The sequence below is a fragment of the Ochotona princeps genome, chromosome Y, assembly GCF_030435755.1.
Source record: "Ochotona princeps isolate mOchPri1 chromosome Y, mOchPri1.hap1, whole genome shotgun sequence".
Classification (NCBI taxonomy): domain Eukaryota; kingdom Metazoa; phylum Chordata; class Mammalia; order Lagomorpha; family Ochotonidae; genus Ochotona; species Ochotona princeps.
The window spans coordinates 1,360,887-1,383,085 of record NC_080866.1 but is presented as its reverse complement, the minus strand read 5'-3'; the positions used below and the strand labels follow the sequence as shown (position 1 = coordinate 1,383,085).

At 43.3% G+C, this 22,199-nt stretch overlaps 1 protein-coding gene across 1 annotated transcript in view; it reads left to right on the top strand.

The window, feature by feature from the left end:
* Positions 1–22,199, top strand: part of LOC131478773 (lysine-specific demethylase 6A-like) — a 94,210-nt gene that overhangs the window by 8,786 nt on the left and 63,225 nt on the right. The window contains 1 exon segment of the mRNA XM_058659345.1: positions 5,477–5,585. Within this exon segment, the coding sequence (XP_058515328.1) occupies positions 5,477–5,585 (109 nt within the window).

Here is a 22,199-nt window from a genome sequence, read left to right as displayed (position 1 = left end):
CTTTCACATTCATTCTTTGCTTCCTGTATCTGGAGGGAGGGGAGAGATACGAGAAGCCACACCCAGCCTCCCAACCATCTCAGGGTCTCTGAAGTGCAGCATGCTCCGAGAGTCCTGCTCAAGTGGTTTAGATGGTTCAACAGTTCTGTATTGCTGCTGATCTTGCCACTCCAATCACGATGAAATGTCTGCTGACTCCACTGGCTGACATAGTCCACTGGCTGACATAGCCCATCTCACCCTGGCATTTGCCGGTGGGTACTGTAGCCTGGCCTGGCCTGGCCCGTCCCCAGTTCCAGCTCACGCTGGTGGGTACTACAGCCAACTCAACCAGCCGACCCCCCATTCTGGCCCTAGTGTGAACTGACTGGTATTGTAGCCTGACCTGTCATGACCCACACACCATTCTGGCTCTCAGATTTGCCAGTAGGTGATATGAACTTATCCAGTCTGGCTCGCCCCCGACCTGAGTCAGAGGTAAGCCTGTAGGTACTGTCACCTAGTCTGGTCAGGGCTGCTCCCTTTCTTGCTTCTTGTACTCACCTGCAGAGACTGTCCCAACAGAGGAGTTGCTAAGCTCCTCCATCAAAACTCTCCTGATGCCAGAACCCACACATACCAATGGGTCCATGGACTAGTGCTGCTTAGTCCACCTCCTAACCTAGCAGAAATAGTTAGCCTTTCCTGACTGGCCCTCAGCCTATTCCGGTTCTGTTCTGTTGGGTGCTACAGCCCAGCCAAGCCTATTCCATACCCAGACACAGGCTCACACATGCCTCATCAGGGTCAGAAACCTAGCCCACCCATCCTACACCATCCTGGTTCTTACAAGCTCCAGTTGGTGCTGGAGTCTAGACCAACCATGCATGTCCCAGACCCAGTCCACACTTGTGCTGAGGGAGACTGCAGTCACATCCAGAGCCCCCCACTCTGGTGCTCACCACTGGGACGCACAACCCAGCCAGGGCATCCCCTGAGTTCCCCTACGAGGCCTGATCCTGATCGCAGCCATAGATCATACACGTGCCAGGGATTGCTCTGACCCAGCTTGGCACAGCCCTTCCTCTGTCTTCTTGGCCTTTGCTTTTGGATGCTGCAGCCTGGCCTGGCCCGGCTGGCCCCCAGTCCCAACTCTTACTGGCGGATGCTGCAAACTGGCCCTGCCCAGTCTGCTTTCATCCCTGGCTCATGCAAACCAGTAGGTATGACAGCCTATCTGAGTATGGCCTACACTCCGTCCTGGATTCTGCTGTAGCCAGTGTGCAAGTTTGTTGCTCCTCCCCACCCAATTCGTCACCTTCCAAAACTGGTTTAGACTCTTGCCAACTTATGGGCCTACTCTGCCCTGCCTACCCAACAGCCATGCGTGTACTAAGTGGTTATCAACGGAGTGATGATCCACTCTGGATTTTTCCCTGGTTCCTCGTTCAGACCATTCCCAGATCCCGCTGTTACACCACTGTGTGCTTGGGCCTTACCCTACGTGGCCCGTCCTATATGTCCTGGCTTTTGTATGAGCTGGAGCAGCCCACGTTGCCCCACAGCCTATTATATTGTGCTCATGTAGGTGGTCCATCCTGGACTTGTCCCACTTGTTTCCAGCCTCAGGAGTGGTGAGCATCAGTGAGTCATATGCACCTCAGCTTAGCACCATCCCAACTCTAAGCTAACCAGCGGGATTTATAGTTTCATTGAGTGTGCCTACACATCCTCCATAGAATCTGTCCCCCAGACTTGGTTTTCTTACTTGCTGGTTGTGTCATTGCCCAGTCTAATGTGTCTTATTCCCTGATCTGCCACTCAGTCAAATACTGGGATTTTGCCTTGCCAGACAGATCCTCAGTTTGCTTTCACATGGACTGCCATGTGGTAGTCACCATTGTTCAGTGGTAACAAGTCCTACCCAGGACTCACATGTGGGTGATGTATGTCTGAACCATAAAGTCTTCTGGTCTCTTCCCTCCAAACCATTTTGTCTCAGTCCCCTCACTTACCTACAAATATAGTGTCTTTGTCTTTGGGTGTCCCTTAGGATTCATTCCTCACCTATACGTACAGTGATCTTATCCATAGTTGACCATGAACAGTAATTTTATATCCAGAAAAATAGCAAAATTAAAAAAAAATAGAACGAATTAGTTGACTATGTTGGTACACTGTTATGGTTAACACAGGTTTGACATTAACCCGACTCATGATGCCTACCAGTTATTAGCTGCTTTTTTGTCAGCTGTGTACCACTTGGCTCAGTACATGACACCCTAGGTTTGGTCCATTATTGTTTCATACAGTAATTTTTTATTCTAATCACCAAAACCTAATCATTTTATTTTATTTTATTGTATCTTATTTGGTAAGATGTTAATTTTTTCTTGTTCTTATAACACCTAGATTTCAGAGATTTGATCTATTAAGCATTTTTATTTTAAAAAATATTTCCTTATTTTTTTGAATTGTGAAGTTACAGAGAGGAGAGGTACAGAGTTTGCATCTGCTGGTTAACTCAGATGAGTACAGTTGTGACATGAAGTAGCAGAGGGCATGAGGATTTAGGGACAGACCAGGGTAACACTGGGCCACGCCAAAGGGAGGGAGTAGCCTCTCCAACTGGGTCTACCTCTGTGCATAGCAGCAGTGAGCTAGATTTGGAATATAGCTCTTGGGACAGGAATTTGCCCCATATGGTCCTGAGATTGCAAGGCCAGTACCGGAACTCTCAATTCAGGTGTGTATTTTTCTTATAAAAATTTGAGTCTGAAGTGACCAGTGTAGTAGTCTAGTGGATGAACTCGTTGTCTTGAATGAACTGAGCTCCTGTAAGGGCACCAGTTCGTGTTACAGCAGTCTTGCTTCCCACCCTGCTCCTTCTTTGTGGTCTGGGAAAGTAGTCTAAAACGGCCCAAAACCTTTGGATCTTGCAACCACATGGGAAACCCAGAAGAGGCTCTGGCTCCTGGCTTCAGATCAGCACAGTTCTGGTCATTGTGGCTGCTTGGGGAATGAGTAAGAGGATGTAATATCTTACTTTCTGTTTTTCTTCCTGTCTCTGACACTTAGAAATAGAATAAATCTTTTTTAAAAAATGTGCCTGTGTATTAGCATAGATAGTATAATGTGTTAAAGTATGGGAAGACTTAGAGTAAAGGATTAAGCATTTGGAAGACGTCAATTTAGTAGCTAATACAGTTTCTAGGAAGCAATAATTGATTATCACCAATCACAGGATTATTTTTACACAGTCAATTTTGTTTAGTGGAAATTTATTGTGAATTATAATTCATTTATATGATTTAAAATTTTATGGAAACCAATAAAGATATCTGGAATTGGTTGTTGTAATAGTATCTTTTTTTTTTAAGATTTATTTTATTTGTATTACAAAGTCAGATATACTGAGAGGAGGAGAGATAGAGAGGAAGTGGAGCTGCCGGGATTAGAACCAGCGGCCATATGGGATCAAGGCGAGAACCTTAGCCACTAGGCCACGCTGCCGAGCCCTGTAATAATATCTTGCTTAATACTATGATCAGATAATATTTGGATAACAATAAAATATATTTACAATTATTAACAAAAATTTTACACTGATTCTGAATGAAATCTTTGAGATCTGTTATATAATTTTACTGATACATATCTTGATTTGGGCATACCATAATTTCAGGTTTGCAGGTATAACTGTGGTTGTAATGATTCCATAATTTCATAAATTTCTTGTGATAATTTCTTAAAAGATTAGTTTTATTTATTTGTTTATTTATTTATTTATTTATTTATATGTACAGAGAATCTTCATTCACTACATTATTTCCCTTATGTCCTGGGCTGAGCCACATTGAAGCCAATAGCTCAGACCTTCTTATGTTGGAGCAGAGACCCAAGTGCTTTGGTTATTCTTTATTGCTTTCCCAGGTCATTAATATGGAATGGAATTGGATTGGAAATGGAGTCTATGGAATTCTCTTTTATTTCTTTTTTTTTTTTAAGATTTATATATATATTTTTAAAGATTTATTTATTTTTATTGGAAAGGCGGGATATACAGAGAGGAGGAGAGACAGAGAGGAAGATCTTCTGTCCGATGATTCACCCCCCAAGTGAGCGCAACAGCCAGTGCTGCGCCAATCTGAAGCCACGAGCCAGGAACCTCTTCCGGGTCTCCCATGCAGCCACAGGGTCCCAATGCATTGGGCCGTCCTCGACTGCTTTCCCAGGCCACAAGCAGGGAGCTGGATGGGAAGTGGAGCTGCCGGGATTAGAACTGGCGCCCATATGGGATCCCGGGGCTTTCAAGGCGAGGACTTCAGCCGCTAGGCCACGCCGCCGGGCCCAGATTTATTTATTTTTATTGGAAAGTGAGATATACAGAGAGGAGAGGAGACAGAGAGCAAGGTCTTCTGTCCATGAATTTACTCCCCAAGTGACCACAACAGCCTGAACGGAGCCGATCTGAAGACAGGACCCAGGAGCTTCTGGGTCTCCCATGCGAGTGCAAGGTCCAAAGGTTTTGGGCCGTCCTCAATTGCTTTCCGAGGCCACAAGTTGGGAGCTGGATGGGGTGGCCAGGATTAGAACCAGAGCATTGCTGTCATGTTGAAACACTAGCTACTGTTTTTTTTTTTTTTTCATCTTTTTGGATTTTATGGTACAATTTCGGAGAGAATGGAATTTCTCTCCCTCCCCTAAATCCCACCCCCTGACTGATTCTCCCCACATTGCTACAGTAGTATAATCCTTCATAAGGAGTCATAATTCCATCAGTCTGCTATTTAAGTTTGCCTTGACTTTGTTGAACCTGATTACTCTTGTGCTCATTTGAATGAATAACAATTTAGATTTGAAACTTTTTGTAAACAAGATTGTTTAGGAATTTCCTGAATTTTTTTATTGGAAAGAAATTATTCCATTTTTTAAGAATGGGAAATACTAGGGCCCGGCACTGTGGCCTAGCAGCTAAAGTCCTCACCCTTAATGTAACGGGATCTCTTTAGGGCACTGGTTCTAATCCCGGCGGCTCCAGTTCCCACCCAGCTCCCTGCTTGTGGCCTGGGAAAGCAGTCAAGGACAGTACAAAGCCTTGGGATCCTGCACCCGCGTGGGAGACCCTGAAGAGGTTCCTGGTTCCTGGCTTCGGATTGGCGCGCACCGGCCTGTTGCGGTCACTTGGGGAGTGAATCATCGGACATCGGACGGAAGATCTTCCTCTGTCTCTCCTCTTCTCTATTTATCTGACTTTGCAATAAAAATAAATAATAAATCTTTTATAAAATATGGGGAATACTGGATATTGACTCTTGGCTCCATTAATACATAGAGAAACTTTCCTCAGAATATCAATCAGTATTGAATCTTATTTGTAGCAAATGATTTATTGATTTGATTTCTTTAATAGATTATATGCATCCTGTCAGTAATGAAGTGTAATTTAGAGTTTTATCTTATCTCAATGTTTACTTATTTTTTTTCTATTTTCTAGGCTATACACTGCTATGAATCTTTAATTTTAAAAGCTGAAGGAAAAATAGAGTCTGATTTCTTTTGTCAGTTAGGCCACTTCAACCTTTTATTGGAAGACTATTCAAAAGGTAATTAAAAAATTTTAGTGCTTCATTGGTGTTTATATTTTATAATTGTAAGGATTTAAAATATTGCTACTATTTTTAAGATTTGTTATAGATTATAAATATACATAAGCAATGAGAAAGAGTAGATAGAAGTACAGAGGTGTTGTGCAGTGAGTGAAGTAAATGTTTAGTAAATTTGATCAGTTATTTATAAGACTATCAGTGACAGTCTGCTTATATTTTTTAGAAACCATGTTTTTTTAAATAAATGTTTTTAAATTTAAATTTTATTTTTAATAATCTTTACATAGTAGAAAAGTATGCATGCACATAGGGTTAAGGCATGCAGCAAGTAGGGTAGAACAGAGACCTCAACTTTTCTTCGGTTTGCATGGAGAGAAGTAGGGGGCCATTCCTTGCTATCTTACATCAAACCTGGGAATGGAAGATAGTCATTTGATGAAGCCTTAAAGAACCTGTTGTGAGATGGTGTTCTGACCTTGTTACTTGAGTGATTTTGGTAGTTCTGAGACGTCAGCCTTGATGTAGCAGGATTAAGTATTGGCTGATCAAATGCATGTTAGTGCATACACAGACCCAGGAACATGTTGCAAAACTTGTCCAGAATTGTTCAACGTGTTCTACTTTCCATCTTCTGTATACACAGTCAATGTCCCTGGTTGGCTAAAGATGAGCTGGCCTTTATGTGCCCCATGTGCATCTGCACATGCTGTCCACTGCACAAGAATCAGCAGCTGAGGAGGCCCAACCTATGTACATATACTCCAAGGTTGGACTACATACATGTCTTGTGAGTTTTCCTGGGGCTAGGGTTTGACTCCAGTGATCAAGTTGGGGAGTGCTCCAAGAATATATGTTCTTTTTTTTCTTCAAATATTTATTTATTTTTATTGGAAAGGCAGATACACAGAGAACAGGAGAGACAGAGAGGAGATCTTCTGTCTGATGGGTCACTACCCAAGTGGCCACAGCGGCTGGAGCTGATCCAATCCGAAGCCAGAAGCCAGGAGTTCTTCCAGCTCACCCGTCTCCCACACGGATGCAGGGTCCCAAGGCTTTGGGCCGTCCTCGACTGCTTTCCCAGGCCACAAGCAGGGAGCTGGATGGGAAGTGGAGCTGCCGGGATTAGAACCGGTGCCCATATGGGATCCCAGTATGTGGAAGGCGAGGACTTTAACCACTACGCTATCCCACTGGGCCCAGAGTACATGTTCTAATCACAACAGAAAGAAAGCAAATTTGATAATTTTTCTATACATACAAATATAGACAGGAAAATTAATTTTTTCCTAATGTTTTATTTACAATTTCATTTATTTCAAGTAAGTAGAGAGAGAGAGAGATAAATCACTTGACCTAAGAGATATGTGTTTTCATAGTACTGGTAAGCAACTGACTGTGGGCTTTACTTATTTAGAAAATAATGACTGCTTCAGTTGCTTTGTTATCACACATATATTTCTGTACTGAAGATTAGCTGTTTTGCAAACAATATTGTTTTCTAGTTCACTGAAGGAAGTAATCATCTTGACAGGTAGTAAATGTGTAAATTATTAAGATTGATTCCTTTTTAAGTGAAAGGTTGTGTTATTGATAGAGAACCCAGAAAGAAAGAGATCCTGTGTCCTCTGACTTAAACTCTCCAAAAGATGGCCATGGCCAGCGCTGGACTGATACGGAATTTGGAGCCAGGAACTCATTCTAGGTGCAGATGGTCCAAGACCAAACTCTGCTGCTTTCCCAGGCACATTAGCAAGGAAATGGATGGGAAATAGAGAAGCTGGAATCTGAACTGGTTGACATGCTGGCTTCTCAGGTGGAGATTAGTCTGCTATGACACAACACTGGCACCAGATGTTAAGATTTTTAGCAAAGGGAGTTAATCGAGCTATTCACTATTTTAAGATTAGAGTAAGAGCTTTGACATGTTACTTTGGTGCCATACCCGTAACATTTATTACTTCCTAATTCTATCAGTTTAAGCCAGTCTTTACTAACAAAATATAAGGTGTAACATTCTCTGCAGTGTTTTTTAGTAGCTTGTGCCTGGTGACCTGGTATTTAAAGCAGGTTTACGTTAGAAAATTTTTTAACCGTCTTGAATCTGTGCTCTTAATTTGTAAATTGGGAAATAGTATTTAGGAATTATGTGAATGCTAAGTGTAATTCTTATTGCTTACTAAAATGAATTTATAGCTTCATTATTTAAACTTTAATATTGCTTACATAGTTGAGAGGAATGCACTTCTATTTGAGCTTCTGATTAGAGTAGGGATGGTTGGGGTATGCAGAGAGGTGAGTGGGACAAATGGTTTAGACTGGTTTTTTTTGTCCTGTGCTCACAGGGGAGGAAAGAGAAGAGGGCTACCCCCTGCTGTCAAACTGCATCAGCACTCAGGGATGACAGTGCACTAATGACATGTTAGATACCCTGATGTAGGGAAGAGTGTTTCAAGTGTGTTGCTTGAGTGGAATTGGTAGTTGCTCCAGGGTTGAGAAAATCTTTCAGAGGTCTACTAGCTAAAGTAAAAGGAACTTATTTCTTTTTTTTAAATATGCATACATATAAATTTTGATTATATTTACATCCCTGACCAGTATGGGAAGGGTCGAGGACTAGGGAAAATTGAGTGAGACCATTGGTTCCAAGTTTTCTCTTCTTCCTGTGTCTGGAAGAAGGGGAGTTAGATGTGGAGGAGGCTGCACCTAGCCTCCTGATTGCATAATCAACTGGGAATGAGGACTGGCCACCTGATGAAATGGACTTTTTTTTAAACATTTGTTTGTTTTTATTGGAAAGTCAGATACACAGAGAAGAAGAAACACAGAGAAGAAGATCTTCTGCCCAAGTGGCTACAATGGCCAGAGCCAAGTCGATCTGAAGCCAGGAGCCAAGAGTCTCTTTGGGTCTCCCATGCAGGTCTCACGTCTTTTTTGTTGTTGTTGTTGCAGGAAAGCTTTTAAAAGTCTTCCTGTTATTTATTTCAAAGAAAGAATAAAAGGTACAGATAGATAAAGACATCAAGAGGTAGCTATCTATTTTTTGGTTCATTCTGTAAATGTCTACAATGGCTGAAGCTGAGCTCGGCCAGATTGAAGGCTGGTGGCAGAGTTTCAGGTATTTAAACCATCTTTTTTGTTTTGTTTTGTTTTTAAATAAATTTTATTTCTTAATAATGATTACATAGTTGATCATGGAGTTTGAAAGGATTAAAGTTTAGGTAAATTGGGTGAATTCATTGCTACTAAATTTGCTATTTCTTACTGTTCCTGGGGAAGGCGAGACACAAAGGGAGAAACCGCTCACAACTTTCGACTTGTCCCATTACCCAGGGATGAGCACCACCACCTCAATATAAACCCAGAGTCTCAATTCCAATGGCTCTGTTGAAGTGGATTGGATAGTTCTGAAATGCTGACAACTATCCCAAACAAATGATGACAACAAAAAATCTTGGTAAATGGAGCCAATGGACATTGGGAAGGTGACATCATCCTCAGCTCAGTGAAATAAATCGTTATTTTCTCTCTCCTAGGCGTGTTAGGAAAAAGGATTGGCAGTGGAGGCAGGAGTTATTCTAGGGTTTCTGTTGCACGTTGTGGATATACTGGGGATGGCTGACCTTGTTGTACCTGGTATTCACTTCTTGGTAAACACATATTCGCTTTTGATAGGTTAAATGTTATGCCAGAAGTGATTAATGATTCATGTTTACATTTCATGAAAGAGGAGGAGAGACAGAAAAATCTTTCATCTACTGGTTCACTCTCCAAGAGGCTACAATGGCCAGGGCTAGGCTAATCTGAAGCCAGGAGCCAGGAACTTCTGTGTCTCCCGTGTGGGTAGAGGCTCACAAGGCTTTGGGCCATGTTAAATGTGTATAGCCACTGGCATTCATAATACATTCCCAGACCCCCTTCTTGGGGAAATCTGTAACAACCTGTCTTGGGAGGTTGGGGTGGCATGTCCCAGCTTGTAAATTCCTGCCTTCCTCACTTACCTTTAAAAAGAAAGTAAGAGGGCCCGGCGGTGTGGCCTAGCGGCTAAAAGTCCTCGCCTTGAATGCCCCGGGATCCCATATGGGCGCCGGTTCTGGTCCCGGCAGCTCCACTTCCCATCCAGCTCCCTGCTTGTGGCCTGGGAAAGCAGTCGAGGACGGCTCAAAGCCTTGGGACCCTGCACCCGTGTGGGAGACCCGGAAGAGGTTCCTGGCTCCCGGCATCGGATAGGCACAGCACCGGCCATTGCGGCTCACCTGGGGGGTGAATCATCGGACGGAAGATCTTCCTCTCTGTCTCTCCCCCTCTTTGTATATCCGGCTTTCCAATAATAATAATAATAAATCTTTAAAAAAAAAAGAAAGTAAGAAAAAAAGAAGGGGGGGAATAAGCGACAGTGCTGGCACACTGGTATCATTATACACAAATTTGACATTAATCAGGCTCATAATGCCTGCCAGGTATTGGTTGCTTTTCTCCTAGCAGTGTAACACTTGCCTAGGCTCAGGGTGACCTAGGCAGTTGCTACAGCTGAGGGAAAATTTTTCTAAATGTTTTTTCTCTTGTTGTTTCCTACGTTTGATATTAATGGAGATGGATAGTTAGAGATGCTTTCAATACACATGGCTATCCTCTGAACTTTGTGGTGTTAGCATCAGTAGATTATTGCAATCTAGGGTTGTCTCCACTTTCTTACTAGAATGCTGATCATTGTTATCCATCAGCTCTCTGGACTTTCGGACTTTCTTCCTTCCTTCCTTCTTCTTCCCTTCCTTCTTCTCCCCTTCCTTCTTTCCTTCTTTTCTTTCCTCCTTCCTTCCTTTCTTTCTTTCAATTCTTTTTTTTCTTCAAATATGTATTTATTTTTATTGGAAAGGCAGATATATACTACAACTGCCGGTGCTGGGCCAATCCGAAGCCGGGAACCAGAAACTTTTCCAGGTCTCCCAAGTGGGTGCAGGGTCCCAAGGCTTTGGGCCGTGCTCGACTGCTTTCCCAGGCCACAAGCAGGGAGCTGGATGGGAAGCGGTGCTGCCGGGATTAGAACCGGCGACCATATGGGATCCTGGCACGTACATGGCGAGGACTTTAGCTGCACCAGGCTCTGGACTACTCTCTTTTTAAAAAAAACATTCATCCGTTTCTATTGGAAAGTCAGACACACAGAGGGTAGGAGAGACAGAGAGGAAGATCCTCCCTCTGCTGATTCATTCCCCAAGTGGCCACAATGGTCAGTGCTGAGCTGATCTAAAGCTAGGAGTCAGGAGCTTCTTCCAGGTCTCCCATGCGGATGCAGGGTTCCAACACTTCTGGACTGTACTGTGCTGCTTTTGCAGGCCACAAGGATGGAGGTAGATGGGAAGAGGGGCCGCCAGGATTAAAACTAGTGCTCAAACAGGATCCCAGAGGGTGCAAGGCAAGGACTTCAGCCACTGGACTACTGTGTTTGGGCCAAGCTCTCCAAACTTTTAAACAACTGTGTAATAGTGCAATAAATGGTATAATCTGCACCGATGGCTTTGCTGGTTCTGGATGTGTACCTATGTAATGAAAAAAGAGCTGTTTCTATTTTTTGGTGTTTTGTATCATGCACAACATTGTCCCATTACATACTGATAAAGTGTATTCTTGATGTTGAAGGAAGGACTCAAAAACATGTATGTAACAACAGAATTTGCCTCAGTTTCAATGTTAGCTGGAGCACAGTTGAAGACCATTGTGCATTTGAAGGTACTGATTTCTGGTTATTCCTCAGGGTATCACCAATCCCATCAGTGCCATAGGCATCCTAGAGCAGCAACAGATTTGGATGGATGGGTGATATAATGCATGTGCAGACAGCTTCATGCATTGCAGTTCTACCAATATTAATAAACTTACAGGTGACTTCTCCAGTCTGAAGCTAGCTTCGGTTCAGGCATTTTATAATATTCAAAACAGAATTGGGCAAAATGCTGCTGTGTCAGGGTTTAGCCAGTTTTCATGATGTAGATGCTAACTTCCTTTAACTTTTTCTCATTTATCGTAACTGTTGCCATTTAAGGCTGGCTTGCTGAATTCTAGTTTTTTTTTTTTTTTCTGAAAGATAATATTTACTGGAAAGGCAGATTTACAGAAAGAATGAGAGACAGAGAGAAAGATCTTCCATCTGCTGGTTCACTCCACAGATGACCGCAACAGCCAAAGCTGAGTCAATCTGAAGCCAGTAACCAGAAACTTCCTTTGGGTCTCCTTCATGGATGCAAGGTCCCAAGGCTTTGGGTTGTTTTTTACTACTTTCCCAACTAGAAGCAGGGAGCTGGATGGGAAGTGAAGCAACTTGGACAGGAATAGGTCCCAAATGAGATCCTGGTTCTTGCAGATGGAGGATTGTAGATTTAAGTTTAGTAAGATGTCTTGTTTTGTACTCAGTGTGTAACAGAGCATGAAAAGAGTCTGGGTTCAAACTAATCAACATCATAAGCATTATTAAGGACAATCACGGTCAGCCTGAAAAGTGTCTGTGCTCATTTTTATTTTGCTGTATAAATTTTATTTTTGATAATTTTCACAAATCTGAGTTGTACATATGTAATTAAGGTGCAGAGGGCCAAGGGCTAGAGGAAAGTGGGTGAGACCATTGCTTTCACATTCATTCTTTGCTTCCTGTATCTGGAGGGAGGGGAGAGATACGAGAAGCCACACCCAGCCTCCCAACCATCTCAGGGTCTCTGAAGTGCAGCATGCTCCGAGAGTCCTGCTCAAGTGGTTTAGATGGTTCAACAGTTCTGTATTGCTGCTGATCTTGCCACTCCAATCACGATGAAATGTCTGCTGACTCCACTGGCTGACATAGTCCACTGGCTGACATAGCCCATCTCACCCTGGCATTTGCCGGTGGGTACTGTAGCCTGGCCTGGCCTGGCCCGTCCCCAGTTCCAGCTCACGCTGGTGGGTACTACAGCCAACTCAACCAGCCGACCCCCCATTCTGGCCCTAGTGTGAACTGACTGGTATTGTAGCCTGACCTGTCATGACCCACACACCATTCTGGCTCTCAGATTTGCCAGTAGGTGATATGAACTTATCCAGTCTGGCTCGCCCCCGACCTGAGTCAGAGGTAAGCCTGTAGGTACTGTCACCTAGTCTGGTCAGGGCTGCTCCCTTTCTTGCTTCTTGTACTCACCTGCAGAGACTGTCCCAACAGAGGAGTTGCTAAGCTCCTCCATCAAAACTCTCCTGATGCCAGAACCCACACATACCAATGGGTCCATGGACTAGTGCTGCTTAGTCCACCTCCTAACCTAGCAGAAATAGTTAGCCTTTCCTGACTGGCCCTCAGCCTATTCCGGTTCTGTTCTGTTGGGTGCTACAGCCCAGCCAAGCCTATTCCATACCCAGACACAGGCTCACACATGCCTCATCAGGGTCAGAAACCTAGCCCACCCATCCTACACCATCCTGGTTCTTACAAGCTCCAGTTGGTGCTGGAGTCTAGACCAACCATGCATGTCCCAGACCCAGTCCACACTTGTGCTGAGGGAGACTGCAGTCACATCCAGAGCCCCCCACTCTGGTGCTCACCACTGGGACGCACAACCCAGCCAGGGCATCCCCTGAGTTCCCCTACGAGGCCTGATCCTGATCGCAGCCATAGATCATACACGTGCCAGGGATTGCTCTGACCCAGCTTGGCACAGCCCTTCCTCTGTCTTCTTGGCCTTTGCTTTTGGATGCTGCAGCCTGGCCTGGCCCGGCTGGCCCCCAGTCCCAACTCTTACTGGCGGATGCTGCAAACTGGCCCTGCCCAGTCTGCTTTCATCCCTGGCTCATGCAAACCAGTAGGTATGACAGCCTATCTGAGTATGGCCTACACTCCGTCCTGGATTCTGCTGTAGCCAGTGTGCAAGTTTGTTGCTCCTCCCCACCCAATTCGTCACCTTCCAAAACTGGTTTAGACTCTTGCCAACTTATGGGCCTACTCTGCCCTGCCTACCCAACAGCCATGCGTGTACTAAGTGGTTATCAACGGAGTGATGATCCACTCTGGATTTTTCCCTGGTTCCTCGTTCAGACCATTCCCAGATCCCGCTGTTACACCACTGTGTGCTTGGGCCTTACCCTACGTGGCCCGTCCTACATGTCCTGGCTTTTGTATGAGCTGGAGCAGCCCACGTTGCCCCACAGCCTATTATATTGTGCTCATGTAGGTGGTCCATCCTGGACTTGTCCCACTTGTTTCCAGCCTCAGGAGTGGTGAGCATCAGTGAGTCATATGCACCTCAGCTTAGCACCATCCCAACTCTAAGCTAACCAGCGGGATTTATAGTTTCATTGAGTGTGCCTACACATCCTCCATAGAATCTGTCCCCCAGACTTGGTTTTCTTACTTGCTGGTTGTGTCATTGCCCAGTCTAATGTGTCTTATTCCCTGATCTGCCACTCAGTCAAATACTGGGATTTTGCCTTGCCAGACAGATCCTCAGTTTGCTTTCACATGGACTGCCATGTGGTAGTCACCATTGTTCAGTGGTAACAAGTCCTACCCAGGACTCACATGTGGGTGATGTATGTCTGAACCATAAAGTCTTCTGGTCTCTTCCCTCCAAACCATTTTGTCTCAGTCCCCTCACTTACCTACAAATATAGTGTCTTTGTCTTTGGGTGTCCCTTAGGATTCATTCCTCACCTATACGTACAGTGATCTTATCCATAGTTGACCATGAACAGTAATTTTATATCCACAAGACCCCAGAATTCTCCAGTGTTGGCCAGTGGGTGAAGACTGTTTCATGTCAGTGGTTGAGAACCTGTGATACCCTGCAAGGAGACTGGCCGGCACAAGTTTACAACCACATGGCTGTGACTGGGATATTAGACACCTGGGCTGCTTCTCAGTTTACCTGGACTCAACCAAGAAACATCGACATTTTTTAAGTTTAGATTGAACTTATTAAAGTTTTTATTTGCAATTTCATCTGTTAGAAATGCATAGGGGGATTATGAATCATATAGATTACTGCTCTACTAGATAAATTTTTTTTAAGATTATTTTATTTTCATTACACAATCAGAGAGGAGGAGAGACAAAGAGAAAGATCTTCCATCTGTTGATTCACTCCCCAAGTGACCGCAACAGCTGGTGCTGTGCCAATCCAAAGTCAGGAGCCAGGAGCCTCTTCCAGGTCTCCCACACGGGTGTGGGGTGCCAAGGCTTTGGGCCGTCCTCCACTGCTTTCCCAGGCCACAAGCAGGGAGCTGGATGGGAAGTGGAGCTGCCGGGATTAGAACCCGCTCCCATATGGGATCCTGGTATGTGCAAGGTGAGGACCTTAATAGCTACGGTATTGTGCTTGGCCCTATAGGCATTATTCCAAAAGGGAATATAGTTTTTAGCTGGTTCATACGTAATTTCATTTTATGAGTATTTTTTCTTAAATGTGTGTTATTTTAGGGTGTCTGGGGCTTAGTCACTAAGTTACTGCTTGGAATACCTCCATCCTTATGTATTGTGTAATTTTGATGCAGTGTAGGAAAAAATTGTCAAAATCTCTATATCTCTCTGTTTGCCTTTGAAATATATAACAGCAATATTGTTATATGGGCAGTTGCTTGCTCTTCATGCAGATCTCTCAATAGTACCTGGATTTGAATGCTGATTCTGATTCCAGCTTTCTGCTTAGTTGCTCCCAAGGAGGCAGCAGATAGTGACTCAAATAATTGTGTCACTCCCTCATGTAGGACAATCAAACTGAGTTCCTGGCTTTTGGGTTTGACCAAACTAAACCTAGGCTATTGCTGTTATTTAGTGATTGAATCTGAATATCTGTTTATTTCTGTACATTTAAAATTAATGAGTAAGCATTTTAAGAAATGGTTGATAACTTTTCATAAGTAGTAAAAGAATCAACTGTGATCTTGCCTAAAAGAATGTAAGATTACATAGTAGAATGAACGAGGGTCAGTAAAAACTCAAGAAGCTCAGAGCAGGAATAATTGGATTTTAGTTTATTAAGCAAATAATTGGGCATTTGCAAATCACTATGAAACAGGCATGTGTATTATAAGGAAAGCTAATTATCCTTAGCCTCCACCTTCCGTATCTTGTAGTTATGACCTCAGACTTCACGTTGCAGTAATATTACAATAATAAAATATGGATAGCATATTGAACAAGATGATTTTGCCATAAACTGGAATGATCAAGATTAGTAACAACCATTTACTATTTTCCATCATAATTGAGAATAGAAGACTGTTTAGACTGATAGACTTTTGTTTTAAATTTTTAATTTACTTACTGATTTTCCTTGTTTTAAAAAATATTTATTTTATTGGAAAGTCATATATACAGAGAGGAGGAGAGACCATCTTCCAATGATTCACTCCCCAAGCAGTTGCAATGGCTGGAACTGAACTGATCTGAAGACAGGGGCCAGGAGCTTCTTCCAGGTCTCCCACGAGGGTGCAGGGTCCCAAGGCTCTGGGCCGTCCTCCACTGCTTTCCCAGGCCACAAGTAGGGAGGTGGATGGGAAGTGGGGCTGCTGGGGGTTAGAACCGGCATCCAGGGACTGGCTTGATAGCATAGCATTTAAAATCCTTGCCTTTAAGGCACTAGGCACCAGGGCTGTTTCCTTTTAGTGCTTCAGGTTCATGTTGATTGACTGATATCCTGTTTTTAGAATCAACCATTTCTTCAGGAAATCTGAAGATAATCCTTATAGTAGAGAATTATATAAAAGTGTCTATGATTTGGGTATGCTGTTTGTACCTGGGTCCCAACCTTTTAGGCTGGCGCCAGATAAAGGGGGAAAGATTTATATGAACAGCACCTATGTATATGTACATAGCCTATAAATACTAGTTGCATGTGCTTGTGTATGTGAATATATTGATATGTATATTATACTGATATTTTTATACATTAATCATCTTTGGTTAAATTGAATGTGAGTTATACTGTTGTCTCTATAATTTATTAACACATATATGTTTTTTTTTAATAGTTTTTCCTTTATTTTTGACAATCTTACATAGTTAATTAGGCACGAATGTTCAAGGGCTACAGGAAAGTGGGTAAGATTATTATTTCCATATTGTTTTTCCTGTATCTGGGGTAAAGAGGGGAGGCAAGAATTTAGCCACTAGGCTATTGCACTGGGCCTGTATTTTACTAATTTAAAATTTATTTTTACTATTTTTTTCACATATATGAGTTCATGTGTTTACTTTCGAAAGACTTTGTTATACAAATGATTTATGTTTTGTGTGATTTTCAAGTGGCTAATAGTAATCAATCATTTTGCCTAATTCTCAGTTTAGTTTCTGATTAATCAGATAATCTAGTATGTGAATTTTAAAGAGTTTGTCTTTTGTTCAGTCATCTTTTTTCGAATTACATTTTTTTCTTTCTCTTTGAAATATTTTTGGCCTTTTTTCAAATTTTTTAAAAAATTTCCTGTCTCAGCACTAAAGTAAAATTAGTGGTTCATGCTATGTAACAACCTTTGTGGCTTCCCAAGTCTTGATATTTGTTTTTTTGTGTTTATAGTTTTGGTTTTATGACCTTCATTTAAAAATTTATTCATGTGTATTGAACAGGAGACAAAGATACAGAGAATATAATATCTTCTGAGGTCCCACATAGTCTACCTTAGTGCATCAGTAGAAGGATAGACTGAAAATGGAGCTGCTGGAATTTCTACTGGCTTGTTTGAATGTTTAGAATATTAACTTTTGGGCCTCAATCTTAGTCTCACCACATACAAACACACACATAGGTTTTTACCCTTGCGACTAAGTTAATAATCCAAATTTTAAAGTGTACATTCCCCAGTGGCTACAATTACCAGATCTGAGTTGATCTGACTGTGCAGATTTTATGTTTAGACAGTTATAAAATTGGAGATCTTTTTATACTAAAGTTCAGAACAAGACCTGGTATATTATACAGAAAGTTATCTGAGATAAACTCTGAAGGACTCATCCTAACTAGCAGATGGGACAAAGAAGCATATAGTTAGATCAAGTGCACTGTACAAGCAGAATTAATTTTAATTTCTGAAGAACTTAAATGTCAGTAGGCTATATTTAGAAGAAGGAAAGAATTTTGGATATTTTTGTGGGATATTCATAGGCTGTGGTGATATTGATATTAGTGATGTAGGGCACAAAACCATACTCATTGGAAAACACACAAGAGACTTGACTGTCAGAGTGAAAGAGAGCAGCAGCCTGCTGATAGATGGTGAAAGTGATAGGAACTCAATTGAGAAAAGAGAGTGAGTCTTTTTAGTTTAGGTAAAGGGTTTTTATTAATCAGGCAAGAGAGGCTGATGGACTGCTCCTTGACAGCCCAAGACCATTTCCACATGGTAGGGTGATTGTGTGAGGGAGATGGCCACCCAGGGTATACAGCACTGGGCTTTTAGACATTTTTTTCTTTAGTTTTGACAATCTTTACATAGTTGATTAGAGCGCAAATGTTCAAGGGCTACAGGAAAGTGGGTAAGACTATCATTGTTTTTTTCCTGTATCTGGGGTAAAGGGGGAGGAAAAGGGAAAAGCCCCACCCAGTCTCCCCCCGATCCCAGGTCCATGATGTGGGGCATGCTCCAAGGGTCTTGCTCAAGTGGTTTTCATAGTTGAACTGGTATGAATCGCTGCCAATCTTGCTACTCGGAGCATGATCTGGTCTTCGAAGAATCCACTGATTGACATAGTCCATCTTGGACTCTCTGTTTACCCAGTATTTCACTGCCAACATAGGCTGGGGTAGTTGATTGATTTGTTCTGTCCTCTGTTGTGGTGCCAGGTGTCCTCTGCAGATTCTGATGGACTGCCATATCCTCCATGTGCAGCTGGATATGCTGTCCACTGCTCCGTCTGAGCTTCTTAGAAGGCTCAGGTGTGGCACTTGCACTCCATGGCAGACCATGGAATCAGCACTTCTATTCATGGTTAGGGTTCTGAGACCAGCAGATCCCCAAAGAAAGTCTGTCTGAGGTGTTCCCAGACCAGATTCTTGTATGTTCTAGCAAGCACAGGGCCCAGCACAGTCCATCGCCACGATCAGCTGGTGGTTACAATTGCTGGGTTAGTTCTGTTTTCAGCCCCGACTTCCACTGGAACCAATGGGTGTTGCAGTCCAGCCTGGTTCTGCCCAGCACACACTCGGCCCTCACATAAACCAGTGGGAGCTGCAGCCTAGTCAGAGCGACCCACAATAACCCCCACCAGGCCTGCCCCCTGCCCTGGTTTGCCAGTATGTGTAGCAGACTAGTCCAGTCTGTCCCACATCCCATTTGGCTCTCGTACATGTCAGTGGGTATTAAAGCTTAGTTCCATCTAACCAGCTCAACCATCCAGCCCTCACGGATGTTGTTGAGTGCCTCTCTATCTAGCCACCCCAGCCCCTGTCCTAGTTTTCGTGCCCTCCTGTGGGAGTGGTAACCCAAGAAGGAGGAGCCCACTGTTTCCCTCCCAGGCCTCTCCCACTCCTGGATTATGCACTCTCCAGGTGGTTCTGTGGTTTGATTTGACAGAATTAGCTCCCAGGGCCAGCTTCTGCCAGTTGATGCTGCAGTAAACCCAAACATCCCTCACCCACTCTAATTTTTGTTTGCACCAGTAGGAACAATCAACCCAGCCTGGCTTTTCCCTGATCTAGTCCACATGCAGCGCACAGGTGTTGCAGCCCTGCTTAGTCTGGTCTGTCCCCATCCCAGCCCATGCTCTCCAGTGGGAGTAGCTGTCCGGCGAGGGACCAGCCCCTTAATCCCCCTGCCGGCTCTGTCCCCTCCTTTCCTGGTTCTCACATGTGCTGGTTGGGCGCTGCAGTCACATGCGGTACAGGCAACCTCACCTTGGCATTCCATAATGTGCACTGGTTTTTGTCGCAACCAAACCCGGCTCGACCCACACTCTGTTCTGGTGCTTGGATTTGCCAGTGGATGACATGAACTGATTCAGCCTGGTCTGCCCCTGACCCGTGCCAAATATGTGCCCGTGGGAAACTTTCCATGGCCTATTCTGGGTGAGTGCATTGTTTTTAATTTTTTTCTTTGTATATCTGAGCAAAGAGGAGGAGAAGGAAAGAACCCGTACCCAGCATCTTAACTGGATCAGTCCGCAGCAGTGGACTGGCTGCCTGATGTCAATCTGGGGTCCTTGATATGAAGTTTCTTTCAAGGGTACTACTTTAGCTGTTTCAATAGTTCTTTTTTTTTTTTTTTTTTTAAGATTTATTTTTATTGAAAAGGCGGATATATAAAGAGGAGGAGAGACAGGAAGATTTTTCATCCGATGATTCACTCCCCAAGTGAGCTGCAGAGGCCGGTGCTGTGCCAATCCAAAGCCAGGAGCCAGGAACCTCTTCCAGGTCTCCCACGAGGGTACAGGGTCCCAAGGCTTTGGGCCGTCCTGGACTGCTTTCCCAGGCCACAAGCAGGGAGCTGGATGGGAAGTGGAGCTGCCGGGATTAGAACCGGCGCCCATATGGGATCCCAGTGTGTTCAAGGCGAGGACCTTAAGACTACAGTATCATGCCGGACCCCCTCTACTATTTTAAAGGGGACTGTACTTACAATTTTTTTTTCCAAGGCAGGATTATTTGTGTATTCTATTGCTATCGATTTGTGTTCATTTATTTTGTATCCTGCTACGCTGTTAAAGTCTTTTATGACTTCCAGTAGTCTCTTGACTGTGTTTCAATTCTCCTACATGGAGAATCATGTCATCTGCAAAGCAGAGCTTTGCAAGATGTTATTCTGGGCTAAAAGTATTTCCCTTTTAGAAACTGGAATATGTTACTTCATTCTCTCCTGGCCTGAGTTGTCCTCTGAGAGGTCACCTGTGAGTTTGATTGGGGTTCTTACGTAGTTCACTTGATTTTTCTCAAATGCACATGTAAGGATTTTTTCCTAGTATTCAACCGAGGACAGCTTGATTATCATGTGTCATCATGAAGCTCGCTTTTCATTAACTCTGGTGGAATTGTGTGATCTTCTTGTATATTGTTTCCAATTCTTTCTCCAGATTAGGGAGTTTTTATGTGTTATTTCATTGAATACAACTTGAATCTCAGTTTCTCTTTCTGCGCTTTAGGGACTCCCATAATTCTTATGTTGGATCTTATAATCATGTATTTTAATTCTTGAAAACTTTTTTTGACCCGCTGCAACTCTGGTTTCTGCTATTTGCTTGTTTCCCTGTGGTGACAGAAAATATCTTCCAATTCTGGGATTCATTCTTCTGCTTCATTCCTTCTGTTTTTGAGACTCTCCACTGTACTTCCAATTTACTCCAATGTATCCTTTACTTCTGAAATGTCAGCTTTCATTTGATTAATTTCCTGTGTGACATATTCCTTAAATTCATTGAACTGCTGTATTATGTGCTTCTCATTGTTCATCAGAAGCTTTAGAATGAATTTTCTGAATTCTGTGTCTCCCATTTTCTCAATGTCTTTCTCAGTTAACTCTGAGGGTGTTAGAGGCTTTTGTTGCTTTACCTTGGAGTCTACAGTAATATTCATTGTATGTGTCTCTTCTTTTAACTTTTGACATTGCAGTCCTCTTTGGCAGATTCGTCTCCTTGCTCAGGTTTCTAAGATGTATTAGCTACAGGTCTATAAGTTGATTTTTAAGTTCCAACTCTCCTGGATTAGGAAGATGTTAACTGTCCTAAATAACTGGTTTGTTGATGGGACTAATCCTGTCCAGACCCACAAGATGGTGACCTGCTTGGCACTGCTGGAGAGCCAGGCCTATTGGCCTTCAGATCTAGGGTTCACACAGATCCTGCAGAATGTGAACCTGATAGTGTCCTACCTGTGGGATCAGCAGTACATGACCAACTAGAAACACACCCACCTCAACATTCAACCCCTGTACTGTGAGCTCTGTCTTGCCATCCATCTGCCCCATGGGGTACGCCCATCCCTCTCTATTCATTGCTGGACCCAACAATTCGGCAGAATTGGCCAGTCCCAGCCTGTCTTCACCTGCCAAGAACCCTGTGTGTGTAAAATCTCCCACCTAGCTGCTGTAAGAACCGATCCATGACCACCACCGCTGGCTCCCTGGTTGCTGTATGAATCTGGATTGCTGCTCACTGGTGTTTGGTGTGTTTTCTGTTCCCTATAACACTGCTGTGCTGTCACCACATCTTCTCTGTATCCATGGGTTCTCCCTGTAACCTCCGGTTCATTGCAAGACCCCTATCTTTTTCTGTCAATTGCTCACTGTATTTCACCCTGTTAAATGATTCTCTGTCATCCAAAATGTGTCTGCATCGTATGCCACCAACTTTATTCTCTGTTTTAGCTTTCTGACAGCTGATAAGAAATAGAATTAGATTTTATTTTTTTAATTTCTTAACTTTTTAAATTTAATTATTTTATTTTGACAATCTTTATATAGTTGACTAGAGCACAAGGGCTACAGGAAAGTGGGTAAGACCATTGTTGCCACGTTATTATTGTTTTTTTCTTTTTTTCTGTAACTGGGTAAGGAAAGAAAGAGAATTCCCACCCAGCATTCCACACATCCCAGGTCCCTGACACGTGGCATGCTCTGGGGGCATTTCTCCAGTGGTTTGAGAGTTCAACAGCTCTGCATTGCTGCCAATCTTGC